This window comes from Necator americanus, chromosome II (assembly GCF_031761385.1).
Source record: "Necator americanus strain Aroian chromosome II, whole genome shotgun sequence".
Lineage (NCBI taxonomy): Eukaryota > Metazoa > Nematoda > Chromadorea > Rhabditida > Ancylostomatidae > Necator > Necator americanus.
Window position 1 is genome coordinate 14,254,254 of NC_087372.1, and position 17,461 is coordinate 14,271,714.

General features: G+C 42.2%; 1 protein-coding gene across 1 annotated transcript; it reads left to right on the forward strand.

Moving 5' to 3' along the window:
- Positions 1-189: 189 nt before the first annotated feature.
- Positions 190-17,253, forward strand: RB195_017809 (uncharacterized protein; the record flags this gene model as incomplete). Its single annotated transcript, XM_064184971.1, has 18 exons — positions 190-241; positions 1,133-1,269; positions 1,324-1,429; positions 1,640-1,757; positions 6,550-6,654; positions 8,080-8,187; positions 10,594-10,696; positions 10,751-10,804; positions 10,859-10,991; positions 11,045-11,142; positions 11,193-11,327; positions 11,386-11,528; positions 11,582-11,680; positions 11,762-11,886; positions 15,949-16,052; positions 16,112-16,218; positions 16,279-16,351; positions 17,086-17,253. 18 exons carry the CDS (start codon positions 190-192, stop codon positions 17,251-17,253), a joined length of 1,968 nt encoding a protein of 655 aa, XP_064040852.1.
- Positions 17,254-17,461: the final 208 nt, after the last annotated feature.

The window sequence follows — 17,461 nt, forward strand, 5'->3', positions numbered from 1 at the left end:
ACGAACTACAACCCCATGCCTACGCTTTCGCTGCGGGTTCCGCACCACGTCAAAATCGTGATACGCTATGTTCAAGAATGTCAAGAGAATGTATGCATTAGTTTGATATGAAAATACATGATTACTGGTTGGATGGCTCATTTTAATTGTGGGTAACATCTCCACTGGTTCTCTACTCCGCTGGAATTAATGAGTGCTCGGCTACACTACAAGAAGAGAGTGACTAATTGCGACTACTGCGGTGGGTGGAGTAGATGCTAATATCGCCCTCGTTTCAGTTAGTGTCACTTCACTTCGGAATCTTTGCCGGTTTCTGGTTAGACATCAATTTTAGTAATAATTTGGAAAATAAGTGGTTGCAGGGGTTATTAACTGCCAAAAATACCAGTTTAATTAGCAAGCTTGCAGTGGGAATTACGTGGTATTGCTTGACTAAAACATGCTCAAATGAATGGGAGGAAAAGATCCTACTTTTCTCTCCTATCTCATCGTTACCAACTGAATAGCATTCTTATCTGTCGACACTTCATTTAGGGTTGTTGCTTTGTAGTCGGGTCAAAATGACTTGAAGCTGGATGTAGTTGGGTAAGTGGCCGCGGCGGAAGCGACGCGGTAGAGCCAGGGACATTGCGACAGAAGTGGGACCATTGATAGCCTTGAAGTCCGAGTGGAGTTAGTAATGGTCTCACCACGGTCGCGATCACTGGGTCCACCGGTTCGCTTCTAGCGCAGCGCACCAGTTTATGCAACCGGACGTTTGTGTTGATCCGACTATACCTTCTTGTAGACGGTGCCACCAGTGTAGCGGTGGATTATAATAAATGGATTATTACTCTATGAGCTGAGAGAAGAGAATGAGAGAGTAGCAGTCTCAATAACTTCCTTAACAATTATTCAAAACTTCACGGTAAGGTTAGGACACCGAGTGGATAAGAATGGTGTTTTTTTGGTTGGCCATCAGACCTATTCCGATAATATCCACGACTCTGACCGGTTGACTCCTGTAGCTTTCCCTAGGGAATGAGTTATATTGATGTCAACGATAGAACATCGGAGTCCTTCGAAGATTCTTGTCTGTTCACTTCTATGCTTTAGAGCATACATCCATGTTTATGTTCTGTTTATTCTTAAGCTTATCCTCACACGACAGTCAATGAGGTGCGCTCAGTGTCCGTACCGAGCTTTTGCAAAACGGACTTAATCATAGAAGGATATGGAACGATACCGGTGTTGAACGGTGACCCCAAATGGCTGCCGACGAAGGTTAAGGTTGGAATGACACATATTGCGCACTTTTTGCCTTACAGAGTGGTGCTCATTCAGACGTTTGTTGGAACACAAGCTAAACTAATGCGACCGGCGGCAATTCACATTTGCAATGGGTCATTCGGGGAAGCGGAGTATCTAGCAACCGCCTTGGAGAAGAAAGGTGAGACATGGTCGACTCAAAACGATATGAAGCAGGGTGCAGTTGCGTAAGCGATGGGTCGCGTTAGTAGGGGTTCCCTGTGGATTCTCATCGCTACGCTCCACTGCACCGCTTCGAGCGCAGCCGCTTACGCAACTGCTCCATGGTTCGTCTCATTTTACGTGTCATTTAATTGGTTGATGTTGCCTCATTCTATTAAGTAATTTCTAGGCGATCTAGAAAAACTAACTGCATACGACAACGTATTCGTCGCTCGGACTGATCCATCAGACGCAGAAGAAAGACCGACGTTCATATGCTCTAAAAAAAGGAGTGATGTGGAATTCAGGTACTTTTACCGTTACTTCTAGGCTGGTTATTACGATTGCTGGGAGGTTTGCCGCTGAGCTCGGAAGCTTGGGCGTATAAGTAGCGCTATATCTGTTCAAATTAGCAGGCGCGGTGCGATTAAGCTCTTTGATTGGGCTGAAGTGGAACAAGAAATGTGTGACAAAAACAGCTGAACATCATGTGCAGCGGCAGATACGTCGTGACCAGGCGGTTGAACACGTTTACGCAGACTGTACTTCCATGCTTTTCGTTTACTTCGGGCATTTGGATATGGGAGGTTGTGGAGCACGCCAGATTGGAATCGTGATGCCATGATTCAGTGTTTGTTGTGCAAGAAAAAAAAGAAGTACCATTGGAGCACGTTAGAATGTTTGAGAATCTTTGAAAACATGATCATGGAGGCTTAAAGGCATCACCCCACGAATCTGAGCTGGTACGGATTTCAGGTGGAGTATTCGTGTACGGCATAGTAGATTATGGGGGGAAGGGGGGAGTGATTCCGTGGATTTCTTCCTAATTGCTGTAAAAAACGGCTCGCGAAATGCGGTGCGTGCACAAGGCTGGCGCGCTCCAATCAAACTCGTTGTAGAAATTAGCGCGCCGGGACGCTCGAAGCCGTATCTTGCTTGCCGTTTTTTACGGCAATTAGGAAGAAATGGACGGAATCACCCTTTCCTTCATAATCTACTATCCCGTATACGAATACTCCACCTAAAATCCGTATCACCTCAGATTTGTGGGTGATGCCTTTAATCACTCTATCGTGAGCGTTATACTCGGCATGGACTTCACACACCATCGAGTAGGCATACTGGACAGAGAATATCAGGACATTTGGAATGTTGAACCTTTCAAAGTTGTTTTGGCGCTTATTGACTGGCCACAACAGTGCGGTCAATAACCACCAAGACCGCAGATACGCCAAACGGCGCGGCCGCGCTGTTCTGGACTCTGCGGGCAGCTTTAGGATCAAAGTCAATACGTATCACATAGACCGTGGATAACTGATTAATTTTGCACAGGTTTATCTTGATATCCACTCTTTCCGGGGTCAATTGTGCGTTGAGAATTTCTCAACAGAGGGTCGTAAGAGGGGTACCGAAAAGAGGAGGGTCTTAAGGCTTGTCAGCAGAGGAGCAAAAAAATGAAGAGAGCAAGGAGAAAAGGGTGATGGGATAGCCGATTTCAAATCAACTCATATTAAGGGATGCAGAATGTTAGAAAAATATATGGCGTGATGTATTTTTGTAAAGATTTTGCTGGTGTAGCTTCACACCCTTTGGTCCGGTACTAATTTGGGAGAATACGAAATAAATGAGGGACATCCGAATTACTATAAAAGCGAGGGGTCAAGTAAACACGAAGGCGTGTAAATTATACAATGCGTTCTGAACGAAGCCTTGTGGCTTTGTTTTTGAGTTGTTTGAAAACAATTCACCAAGAAAATGGAAAATATTGAGTATGGGAGAAAGAATCAAGGAGTGTACAGGCTGATTGAGGCCACTGTTCTTCAACGCTTGATGGCTCAACGTGATATGACACCGTTTTTATTGCCACTGTAAGGGATCAATCCCTGAAAAAAATTGTCTAGTGTACAAGAGTTAAAAGACCACCACATTTCTCATTTGACAGCGAAGAATTTATTATTATCACGCGAAAAAGCAATTTCGATGCTGTTACTGGTCGAAAAAAGACATCTGCAGGCGCAATTAGAGATAAAATTAATACAAAGTAGGTTTACGAGTTCCTGAATTTCGAAGCTCAAAGAGAATTTCATGCAGTAAGTCTGGCTGCGATTCGTTGGGAGAGAATCCTATATTTCCGCAAAATTTAGTCCTTCTAGCTTTTCTAGTTTTTTTTGTAACACGTTTGAGAAAAATTCTAAATTTTGCATCAAATTTTTGAGTTTTCTCAATCGACTTTTGAGAGAACCATAACACCTGCAGAGACCAAAATTTGCAGTCAGGGGTTTTTACTGATGGCCTGCCAATATATGGCACCGAATTTTTCAATCACACAGTAATGTTGCAACAGAAAAATTGCGAAATCTCAGATTTTCGGCAACGCGTCAAAATCTGTATCACTTCAAACAAAGTCCAATAACTCAGCTCTTAGTTTATAAAGATGAATTCGGTTTTGAGTGCGTTATAGAGGAGGAACTTATTTGTCACAATTCATTTTTACTTTCTTCCATGTAGTTTTCGTTCTTTCAAAAGCTAGTTGGGAAAAAGTTGAGAAAAATGCTTAATTTCTCAACTTTTCCTCAACTAGCTTTCCAAAGAACCAGAGGGTCCCTAAAAAAAGATATTTTAACCCCTTCATGGCGCAAATCTTCCATTACACCTTTGTCTTCTTCCGTCTCTTCTGTAGTCTGCCATTCATATTTATTTCAAGCTACGAAAATCCTACCGGTCCAGCAGTAATTTCCAGTCAGGGCCTGGTTCTACTTGCTCAAATGACCTCTAAACTCTCTTTATTTACTTACTCACATATACGAATGGTGCACCAAAAAAGAAAAAGGAAATACATTTGTCTGTGTCAAAACACTCAAGGAAAAATCGACAAACTCATTGTCAGTGGGACCTGGCGAAGTCCTTTTTGTGGCGGACACATAACACCAGCTATACACGACCAACATTGCTTTAAATACAATTCCAGGAAAACTGCCTTTGAAATGTTCGTCCAGTAATTTTTTTTTCAGTTTTGCAAAAATCAAAATCGATAATCGAACTATTCATCACTATCAATGGTGAAATTGTGTGTAGAAAATCGCGAGAAAATAACTTTAGAATGTGATCGGCATTAGTTGCTTTTTTCATTTTGCAAAAATGGAAAAATTCCGGTGGGGATCGAATTTCCAACCGTTTCCATTTTCGATGAGCAAAATTGTTTGCAAGTAGGAAGAAATAGTGTGAAAATGATTTTAGAAGGTGTTCTCCGTCGTTTCCAGCAGTTTTTTTTTTATCTTTTTCGTTTTGATGAAATAATGGTTCTTGCGGGCTCGAACTTACGACCATTTGTAATCACTGTCAAAAGAAGAATTGTGTCGTCGAATACACGTTGAGAGCTTCCTCATTTTTTTCCATTTATATGTGCACATGTGTACTGACTTACTTCTAATCCTTACAGTGACCCATTAGTGGCGTCTATATTCTTTCATATATTTTTTTTTTGCAGCACCTTATATTAGTACTCATTATAGCACTATTTATTAATATTTGCTATATTATATCATTTGATTCATTTATTAAGCGTCTAATTTGTTCCTTTAATTCTGTTTATTACAATTAATTAACATAACATAACAGTAGTTCGTTCCATCTTGCCAATGTTTAGTGCACTGATAGGTTGGCAAATGCTTGAGGTAAGAGATTTTGAAGAATAGCACTCAGTGGCTCAAATAGCGTCATAGATAGGTGTTGAGAGTGTTCACAGAAATTACAAAAGACTTTGAGGATCGTCACTGGCAGATTGGCGATGATCAGGACATTAATGCCTGCAGATGCGCCGCACTAAGTTGCTTGAAAAAAAAAACTTGATAAGAAACTATGTTTTACTACTGAAGAATTTTTTCCTTGTGCCTGGATGCCGTAAAGTTACCACATAACTGTCTGCTTGGGGCAGGGTTATCCCGTTCGACTTCAATTCTGTGTTTAGAGCTCTAAGAATACGTATGCAGACTATGAAATGATTCGCGAAGGTCGGCAGGTCTTTCGGCTAGTGTTTCTTGTTCTTTGTTGGGAACGGGTGGTTCCGAACCATCGTAAGTAGGTGCGGCGGAACCTACTCCTATTTCGCTACAGTCACGATGCATGATTTGCGGCACGACTGTGGCTTGCGATTTTATGACATTTGAACAAGAACATCACCTGACATATCCTCATCACCTCATCCCCTCAAAAACCCAATACAATTTAGTGTAAACTTATACTCTCTACAACGCTTAGCAACGTAAACTAACCACGGCATTAATGCTGTATGCGTACGACTGTCAGAATGAAATGCATTTATATGTTATATGATGTTATCGCTCACGACAACGATGTCTGCATTCCCAATGCGATGGCTCCCAGAACGAACGCGGAACATGCGCATTGTCTTGATGTTAGTTTTCTCGGTTTTCTTCGTTGTTATTGAGCGTAGGTTGCACTGATGGAAATTAAAGTGCAGTCCAGAAAATTGCGTTCTGCCTTCCATACTTAAAAATCTTTCTCCAGTAATTATTATCCATTCGCGTTGTTGAGAAAATGTCGCCGATAACCACAACACTTTATCCTTAATAAGTGTTGACTATAGAAATGCTGCTGACGATCACGGTTAATCACCCAAAATCGGTGAACGGGAGAAAATAAATTTCTTGGGGTTGGTCAATCTCACTGAGATCTGCAAACGTGTTCGACTTCAGTTCACAATCGTAGGTGTTTATGAATGGTTTCATGGCTTATACAAAGACTAGCAGAGGCACTGCGTCAAGCTACCATTTCTCTATATGACAAATCTGGTACCGACTCATATGCCCTAAAGATTTGAAAGGATTGGTTCTTCTTCGACGATGTCGAACCATCCATCGCACAAAGTGTCTGTGGTGATATCATGTTTTTTCACTTCATTTGTCACCGCCGAAATCAGTGAACTTGAATAGGGCATGGCGATGTGGAAATCTTACATGCAGAGCAAAGATTTTTTTGCAATGAATGCTGTTTGCAACAAAAATCCATAAATCGCTTAAGCTCGCTAATTTACGATGAATATTTCTTGGTAAACTCGAAAACGTATGACTGGTTTTTCAGAAGACATTCAACATCATCATGGACCTTTCCACATTGGATTTCACCAACAAGATTTGCTTATGAGATTGAATCGCGATTTCCCGGATGCATGCAGGGAAGGATAATGTAAGGACTAAACTACTCTTTTAGAAAAATTCATACAATTTGAATTGTTCAAAACGGATTGACAAAAACAAGTTTTGTCTATTGCCCGGCTACAATCACTGCGGCTGAATATACGAAGTGATGAATGAGAGGTATATCAACTCTTCTAAACTGTGTTTTCATGGAGTGATATTATATTCGCTACTATAGAGTTAAAGAAAAGCGTCCTATATGAAATCATGCTGACGGCCTTTTGCTATTTAAAGGCATCACTCCACGATTCCGAGGTGGTACGGATTTCAGGTGGAGTATTCGTGTACGGCATAGTAGATTATGGTGATGAGAGTGATTCCGTCCATTTCTTCCTAATTGCCGTAAAAAACGGCCCGGAAGATACGGCTTCGGGCATTTTGGCGCACTATTTTCTACAGGGAGTTCGACTGGAGCGCGACAGCCTTGTGCGGCGCCGCATCTTCCGGGCCGTTTTTTACGGCAATTAGGAAGAAATGGACGGGAACAGCATCCTCTCCATAATTTACTATCTATTATAAGAATACTCCACCTGAAATCTGCACCACCTCAGATTCGTGGGGTGGTGCCTTTAAGGAGCTGCTTCGGTATCATTATCATGTATCAAGTAAAGCACCAAGGCACAGCGCGAGGTAGGGGCAAAGCTGCAGCTGCTACTGTCGGCACACCAATCTGACGCCGTCGGACTCGTCTTACCTCTTCCCACTGGTTTCTTAACTCGGCGGACTATTCTGACGTTGTGGGAACCGTTTCAGTACTTTTTGATGCCAGTGAACCCGTCTTACCTATTTCCATCCTTTCGTAGTGCTGTTACGCATTTGCCGCCGCCGAAACCTTCTTAACACGTTAGTTACCGCGGATGGTGGTTATCATATTCATATTATGTTATCATAATCGTAACGAGCCGATATAAGAATGCGCTCAAACCTATAAATCTACAAATCATGCTATATAGGAAAGCGGTTGCTCTGTCACGTGTGTATGTATGTGGGTGAAACGAAATTCGAGTAGGTAGGCAGCTGGGGATCGCGGCATCAAGTTGAGGCGCCGGCGCAATGAAGTGCGGTGCGTTCCACTGCGTCAGATCGGCGGGGCAGTGCCAGAACCGCACAGGACATTTTCTTTCGGAAACAGAAGGTCTCGAAAAAAAAGTTGAAAGAGTCTAAACAAATGCACGATTGTGAAAAACATGAGAAGAACATCTAGACCCACTTTCTAAAAAGCGAATTAAATAATTTGACGGAAGCGTACCTAGATCAGCTTCGGTGCTCGCACATTTTTGCTACTCTCAGTGTAACTGCGCTTGACTAGGCGCTCGGAATGATTTTGACGACTTGCTAAAGACTCAGTACATATTTATGAACTGAACGTTTCCATTTACAAACATGTACGTTCCAAACAAGATGAAAGATTTAGGTATGTCATACCATTTTCCATGGGGCCTATTGGTGGACGATACTCAATCAATGCTGTTCAGTTAACGGATAGTGCCTATGTTGTTCTTAACATGAGAATAATTACAAGGTATGTTCACCGAGAAAAAAAAACTACTTGAAGATTTCCTAGATCGTTACATGGTGGACATCATTGGATATAAGGGGTGCAGCTTTTCTGATATTTCGAGCTATCCATGTACACAGTAGAAAGTTTATGTCTGTGTGTATACTGTTTCTCAGTAGTTATAGATAATGTATATCGATGATAGAGTAGGCACCGTAATTCTTCGCCAGAAAACGAACAAAACGCAGATCGGCGTTTTTTTTTCCTTTTTCTGGCGAAGAATGGTCGTGCCTACTGTGCAGTGTTATGGGTGTAACGAAACTCTTTGAATGCAGTGGGGCGGATCTAGTAATACTGGATTGGTGTTCAGGTGCCAAAAATTGGGTAATACGAATACGATCAATTGGTCAGGAAACTAGGAAAATGCCGGCAAAGAATAGCTCACTGTAAAGCTTATTCGACTGGATTCGAGCTAGTTAGTTCGGGATATAGATGCCGTCCAGCTGAGCAGTCATCAATTCTGGATACTCATCACCTGTCTGTCTGTCGATATAGACTAGTTATCCTGCACTTTGTTTCCGGCGAAGTAACTTGTTTTCTGATATGAAAGAACGGTTTTAAATGATGGCAGAAGCGGATGGAGTTGAGACAGTAGTGTAGCAAGCAAGAAAAGACAGAATAGAGTGGTTTTTTTTTCTAAATAAGAAGACATAAAATGTGGACTTGGACGTTTCTTAAACTCATTGAAGAGAGGAATACAGTACTTGGGAAGTATCCGAATTGTAGCGCTGTGTGATAGTCGGATACCTCCATAATGGGTAGCCTCCATGTTTGGGATGACATTCTCAACATTCTGATGAGAGAGGTCGGACGGACTTTCTCTTAAGCAGTTACTGAAAGTGAGAAATGAAGGTAAAAAAGAAAGAAATAAAAAAAAACAGGAATGAAGGCGATTATAGGCGTTGGCTACCTTTTCGCAGAGAAGGTTTTTTCAAATACTAGGGGCGGAACGAAGTCGAGACTCAAAGGCAGCGTACCACAAACGTGACGTAGTGACGATATCCCGATGTTAAACATGGGGTTCGAGGTGTAGATAACAAATATGAGCGTGGCCCTAATCGCATTAAAACGAACGGCGTTTATTACTGTTAGGTTGGTTGGTTCGCATACACAAGCGAGCTGTCGAAAATCGGTGAGGTTTCATCAGCAGCCCATTAACGTGAAAGCAATGAATGGCTGCTGAGGGAACCGGAGCGTTCAAAAGTTCTAACAAACTGACACGGTTCTCATGCCGATTTTTTTAACGACGATTCAGGGAAAATGAGCGGAGCTATGCCTATATTCTCAATATAAACCCCAAATTCTATGTTTTCCATTAGGTCAACACACTACGTCAATTTCTTGTTAGGCTGCCTTCAGACTTCTCAACTGAGAAGTTAGCGATATTAACTTTTGACGAGGACTGTGGGTGCGTGAGTCACGTTTAACTATCGGTTCACTTTCTCCTCGCTTTCTTGGAAGATCATCGCAAAGTTGTGCAATTTTGGGTGTACGTTTGAGTGTACGGAACCGGAGGAAGTTGAATGTATCGGCATTTCAAGTACATGTACCGATTCAGTTTAATTCGAATAGTTGGACTTGTGGACGTGTTCTGTTATCTGGGCTGCATGCTGAAAAATGACGACGAGAGATACCCACCAAAGATGCGTTAGGACTATCCCACCTCTTTAAAGACCCCACCGCCAACGAAGTCAATTCGCCTAATTATGTTCTACGGATCGGAGAAGTGGCAGCGCCATCGACAATGATGTAGAAGCTCGACTTCACGGAAAAGAAATTGCTGAGAGGGATGTTTGGCTACTTTTGGCCGATGGTGTGCCATAACGAAGAAGTTTACTCAGAAGTGAATATGGTGTACCGGCGGATGATGCAAAGGAAACACCAACATTTCCCCTCTCTAAAATGGCCGCAGGAAACTGTCTTCGCTTTCTTGGCCACGTTATAAGGAGACCATGGGATCGCCTTGTCCGCGCTGCCTTGAGGATGCTCTCTGACCTGGACTGGAGCCCGCCTGTGCGACAGGCAGTTCTGGCGAGACCTAACGTGTCGCAGAATGTGGAAGAGCAGCGAATAAACAAATTCTGTATGAGCTCTAGCCCAAGATCGAACGGGGTGAGCTCGAATATGTTCTAGGACGACTCATCCCGGCTAGAATGCGTATAACATAACGTCCGTTCGCTGTTTATGTCAAGTCAAGTCAGTTGATTACTCAAAAAAAAAAATGAAACCAGGCACAGAAACCTGCGAAACCTTGTGGCTTTCGAATTCAGTAGATGTTGTACTCGGGAAAAAAGAAATTTTTCAGTTTCCTTTTTCCCAAGTACAACATTTACTGCTTTTCATGCATAGTGCATAGAAATCCATGTTTAGAGTATCTTCTTCCATATGGGACGCCATCGGGAATGCAGATTTTGTGCGTTGTGTTCATTCTGTTGGGCGACCACGACCAGTTACAGTTCGACTCAGCTCTAATGTGAGATTGAGGTAAGCTAACTTAAGTGACTCGTCGTTGAATTTGCAGTTTCAGTGGATATGCAACACAGACCAGTACTTTCTTGCCCATCGACTTGTGGAGAATGATGTGACATTTCTCCTATCTCTCTGCGTATCCTTCTTTATTTGTTCTTCTTTTCAGGTTTGGTCATACGGTTCTGCCTTTGGACAAAATTCTTTTCTTGGTAAGAAGTGCGTGGCACTTCGATTAGCGATGTATCGCGGCTGGAAAGAGGGATGGCTGGTGCTGAATGCAGCTATTGTTGCCGTGAAAGGTAATCACAAGTGAAGGCAGAAAGTAATGGTGTACTCATTCTATCGGATATAGGACCTTCCGGTAAAGAAATATTCGGTTGTGTGTCGCTTCCAATAGGTGCAGGGAAGACACAGTTCGCTACAATGACTCCTGCTATTCCAGGATGGCAAGTGAGCGTGTATTTGAAGAGATTGCGCAAACAAACGAGCCCGTTTCCTAGGTTCGCATGCTTGGAGACGACGTTTCGTGGATCCGTCGTGTTCCTGAGGGCAAGCTACGTGCGCTAACACCTGAGAATGGGATTTTCGGTTGCGCTATAAACATATCTTCGAAAAATGGAGAGAACGTGCTGAAAGTATTGTCATAATTTTTGAAAAAGCTTAGTGTCGTGCGGGATTTAGAGCCATTTCTAGATGCTTTCGAGAAATGCAATGCTGGTAAATTGTGCTTCAACAAGCAAGGGACGCTTTTACTGGGAAGGTCTTGAAAGTCTTCTTGATAAGGAGGAACGCATCACTGACTGGAGACGAGAGAACTGGAATGCCGATCAAAAGAGGTATCCCGCAAAAACCTCTTTCTTGAAATGCGTAGTAGAAAACAAGGGTTCAGGATGCCAACGCATATGAACTGCCATTTCACTGCGTTCACAAGCGCTGCCCCAAATGTTCATCCTGATTGGGAGAGAACCGCAGGAGTACCCATCAGCTTGTAAGTAACATATATATATATACATATACATATACATTCGCAAAATTCATCTAGAAGCACCTAGTGGTTCTTTATTTACAGCATAATTTTTGGGTGCATGCGCACTGACGAAATGCCACTGGTTTATGAAACTGAGTCATGGGAGCATGGTGTAATAATGGCGGCCGGAATTCGTACAGCGTCTCGTAGCCCTCTTGATGTGCCGAGTTTGTTTCCATTATTTATCCAAATTAGGGAAAGGAACTCTTTTAATCTGAAATAATTCATCTCACTGAAATGTCTTCATAATAATACAATAAAAAAAACAAAGCAAGCAAGCAAACAAACAACAAAAAAGAACATGATAGTTAGTAAGCCTGCGAGGGAGTGAATACTTAGTGACCGTCTCCCCTCCTAACGAGACGTTTGGGGTTAAATACTCCGGTCAAAACGATATGAAGCAGGATGTAGTTGTGCGAGCGGTGGCGCTGCAGCGACCCGGTTTCTGACCGCTCGCAGACGTCCTGCAAGCGGTCTGCGAGCTTTAAAAACTTGGTATGTTCGGCAATTTGCAAAATTTCCCAACTCAAGTTTGAATCAATATTGGCCGCAGCTTCCTGCTTGTTTCCATTCTTTTTGCTTTCCTCTCTGATTCTTTCGTCTTCTGTGTTTCTTTTCTTGTATTTTTGGTTATATTTGCTGTATTTGCTTTTGTTATATAGATCTACATTGTATTTATATTCTCCTTAGGTTATTGTATTAAATTTGTTCATCTTTTGCTTCTGTAATTAGGTACAAAATTGTACTCATATTCACGATAATGTTCTCTATTTGTCTGTGAAGGAGGCAAAGTAACAAAAAAGAAAATCAATACAGAAACAAATACAATTTCGAACCAAATTTCAAAAGCAGACAAATATAGATCTATAACTAACTGTATAAATATAGATCTAAATAACAAAAGCAAATGCTGCAGACATGACATAACATAAATACGAAAAAAGAAACATAAAAGACGAAAAAAAATGGAAAGAAAAGCAAACGAATGAAAGCAAACAAGAAATTACCGCTAATATCGGTCCGGACGACGTCATTCGGCAAAATTGCCAGCGAACCGCTCGCAGGTTGTCTGCGAACGGTCAAAAAACGCATTGCTCCAGCCCGGCTGCTCGAATAAGTATACCGTGCCTCATGTCGTTTTGACGCGACTTGTATTCGCTGCGCTAATCTCCATTAGATTTTTGTAGATGCTCTGGACGATTCTGGACAGCGAACATTGTTGACTCCGATTCGGCACAAGCTCTTGATTTCGTTTGCAGCAGAGCGTACGCTCGAACAATAGCGATCTCGAGTCCATTGCGAGATCTTGCTCTATACGACATGATGTGTCCTTCGAACGCATTCCATAGCAGTTCTTTCATGAACCTCACCTCGTGCCGTTTCTACATGCACAGATCGTTACTAAAATATACAGTTGTGTCTGGTTTTACTGTTTGGACTGGGCGCATGAATTTGTTTATTCAGTTTTGTGCTTGAAGGAACATCATTTCTGTCGAAAGACTTCGAATAGCATGACTGGCTTAGAATGAGAATTACCAGGTAGCACTTCTGCCAGGTAGCACTTCTGAGCATGCATGATAAATTAAACAGGTCGCACGGCGGTTCGGATCAAGGTGGAACGAGGTGAAGCGTGGTGATGGGACACAACCCTCCCGAATACGATTTCCTCTACTTCCAACGTTGCCAATTCAATATATAGGAAACTTCATGTGTTTTTAAAAAGCAAAGTCGGAAATCAGCCGAGGAACAAATGGGAAAATCGGTAGCTGACAGAAGCGAAGAAACATCAAGTAGTAGAGGAATCAGATTCGCTGAAATGTTGCTGAAATATTAGTATCAAAATATCACTTTTATTCTATCCCATTTTTATTGGAATACCTTTGAGTACTGGTCAGGGGCATCGCCCCACGAATCTAGGATGGTCAGCCAGTAATGCCTATAGTCGTAGATTGTGGGGAAGGGGCTGATTCCGTTCTCTCCCTGTATCAGTGTAAGCGAACGACCCCGGGCAGAGTGTAAGTGATTGAGAATTCCAAAGAACAGAGAACTTGATTGTTTCAAGTAGAGCTCACCTTTTAAGACTTCGTAAATCCCTATTATTCCGTGACTGTTTCCTACGACGGTTTCCTACGGTGCAATGCGTAACCGTTGCGCCCGTCCCCATCTGTGATTCGTCCGAATGGGTTTTCGACGAGTCGCAGGCGGGAGCGCGCAAGAATGGCGCGCTGCAATAGAGGACTTCGAAAATAAGAAATAGTGTTTCGATTCGTCCGCTTCCACTGATACAAGGAAAGATGAAGGGAATCAGCCTCTTCCCCACAATCTACGACCCCAAATAGGCGTTACCCGGCAACCCGTGCCACCCCAGATTCGTGGGGTGACGCCTTTAAAGCACATAATAGGACAAAAAGGAAGAGTCAAGTGCATAGATCGAATTACAGAAGAACGAACAGAAATAAAAGAAAAATCCAACATTTTGTTCTAACAACACCCCGGTGAGCCCAATTATTGCAAAAGAGTTAGAAACTTGAAGGTACTCCATAAAGGTGACGAATTCAATATAAGTAGTTTCAGCAGTTTCAAAGTAGATTTCTTAGAATTTAATGACCAAAAAACTCAGATTCTGTGCACATTGTTAGGTCTGGAAGATCGCAAATAACTACGTGAAAAGAGGACCAAGAGATATATTCTATGTAATTTTTTCGAGAAGAAGTTCTGCGTTACAAAATAGTCGTCCCGCTTTTTTGCAACCTCCTAGTTTTTTCCCCATCAAAGATTTGGAAAAACGGGGAGCTCTGGAAATCGCTTGATACAGCATCTTAGAGAGGAAATTCTCGGCTACAATACACGAATTGGAAGGCGATTTGCTTCGCACTAACTTACTCCCAGTCATTAGACTTTGTTCAAGATCGTACACTTTTTAGCGCGCGAGCGAAAATCGGGATTTTGAGATGTTTTCTCCTTCCAAAGGAATGGGGCAGTGTTTTAACCAATCATCCACAAATTCGTATAGAGGGACTAAGGAAACCCCTATATGCGAAATTTCTCCCGGACCGTCTGGTTCTCTCACAATTCAGATGGGAAAAATCTAAAAAAGTCTAAAATAATAAAGTTAAAGAGGATAAACTGTCTGGCGTTAATAAATCCGTTTGGGATGCGAACTCACATTCACTTCAATTCAAAATCGTTTGAGGTTCACGAACGTGTGATTGGCTTGTACGATGACTTGCTAGCCGATGTGTCAAGTCAGTGTTTTTATCCTCCAGACAAGTCTGGTACCAATTTATTGACCCCGGAGGGATGAAAGGTTTGGTGAGCACTAGGGCGGATTCGAACCTCCTATGGATTATGCAGGAAGCGGAACCTTTAACCGCTACACTACACACGCTAAAATAATAGTTTTTGGATCTAAATTTCAAAACAAAAACTAGAAGGTTGCAAGAGACAGCGGTATGGCTGGTTTGTAGCACAAACCTTCCCCTAACAAGCAACCCAAGATATTCCCCAAGGTCCTCTTATCGCGAAGTTTTTTGCGATCTTCCAGACCTAACGATGTGCACAAAATCTGAGCTTTTTTCAGCCATAAAGCTCTGCTTGATCCACGCTCAAACTGCTGCTGTTTTTATCTCTTTTGCAAGAATTGGGCTCGCCGGGGTGTTGAACCTGCGTGGTCCTATTATCACAGTGTCAACACTTTGTACATCATCAAAACAAAATGTTGATGCTTCCACGTATTGCCCCTCTGAAACTTAATTTAATATTTTCTAATATATGTAATTATTTAAAGGCAGCATACCACGAATCTGAGGTGGTGCGGATTTCAGGTGGAGCATCCGTGCACGGGGTCTAGACTGTGGAGACGGGGGCAGTTCCGCTCATCTCTCCCTGCATCGCTGCAAACAGCCGCCTCCAGAATGCTGTTTTGTACGACGTCATCTATTGCAACGCTCCAGCCCTTGCGCCGCCTCCGCCTTCGTCGAAGACCACTTCGGACTGCCGCGATAAGCAGTAAGGGATGCTAAGGGTGGCGCGCTGCAAAAGAAGGCATATTACAAAACAGGGGAGATCCTATAACACGCTTGACCCTGGATGGAACCATCGTGATTTGCAGCGATGAGTGGTACCAGCATGGGTCTTCCTCCGACTCTAACCGCTCGAATCGAAAAGCTGTATTAACCAAGCTTCCTTCCCAATTTATCTCGTTCTAAATTATGAACCATCTCTCTTAGGTTCCGCACTTGTGCAAGACCCATTTTGCATGAGAACGTCAATGTCAGTCAGCTTCCCTAGCCTCATACAACACTGGTTTGACATAAAACAAAAAGCGCGAGAGGTAAGTTTCTTTGCTTTGTGAAATTTAGAAATAGTTACTTGATGGGATCGTATTTGAAGGTGCCAAAAATTTTTATGGTCAATTGGTATCAAGAAGGCAAAGATGGAAGGACTATTTGGCCAGGTTTCGGAGACAATATTCGTGTTTTAGAGTGGATTTTTAATAGGTGGATGAAATCTGGATGTAGCAGTTGATTCCACCGTTGTCATGTTACACAGTTGTTCAGATGTTCTGCACCGAATGAGACCGCAGCCGTATCTTCACCAATAGGACTACTTCCAGAAAAGTTAAATATCGAGGTATGTTGTGGATTGAAACCAAATTAAGTTAGAAAAATTTACAAGTGAATTGCAAACTGCATCAAATTGTTGCACTGCTACAAATTTCGTGGTGCCCTTAAATTCAACAAAAAACACATTAAGATATAAAGACAACTGAACTTGGGACCCGTCTACGTCATCGGTTTTATCAGCCCTACACCGCCCTGCATACTGCGAGGACCAAAATGCTTCTGAGCACTCGTTTTCGAGTTCCTGAGAAAGCGAGAGGAGCGGATGGCATGAATTTTGCGCCAAGTCCGCCATCCTGTCCTATCCTATCCTCGTTCATTCCCTCATCCAACTAAACTGTTCTGAAGTGGGAGTATTTTGTGTAAAGATGATAATGCAACAAACAAATATGTAAATAAAACAATGTTTTTGCGCAGAACACGTAAAATGATACAAAAATAGTCGAGACTGAAGTGAGATGGAAGTGTAGAGGTCATTTGAGGTAGAAGCGGAAGTGAATGCGTAGAATTCTCTGTGACTGTGTGAAACAAAAAAAAAACCCTTGATTTGAAATTTCAGTGAAGATTTTTTGGAATTTGAGCAATTACTGTAGCGTTGAACTACAACAGCCACAACAGACTCGCATGGGTAAAATTCGCGGTGGTATAGTAAGAAAAAATAGAGGAAGCAGGCTGAAATAGATTAATGCTTACAGATTACTTTTTTTCTCCTGTAATTTTTTATTATTATTTGTTTGCTTTCAGGGACTTAAAGTTGATCTCCACGCCCTACTCAAAGTACAAAAACAATTTTGGACAAAAGAAATCACACAAATTTACTCGTTCCTCTCTGCAGAAATGGGGAATCAAAAATCACCTGTCATTAGAACAATACTCGCAGACATAGCTAAACGTGTCGCTGAGATGAAGTGACGAGTAATGTAACAAAATAAAATTTCTTCAACTTTGTCATGTGACATGGCATTTATAGATTTAAGCTTGATTTAAGCTCTACTTGAGCTTAGATTTTCTGTTTGTGTTAAAAATCCTCGCATAAATTAAGACCTCTGTAAGGGAGGTGTGGATTTTCCACATAAGAATGTTGGAGAAGTTGAGGTGTTACTTTTTCACTCTTCAAATC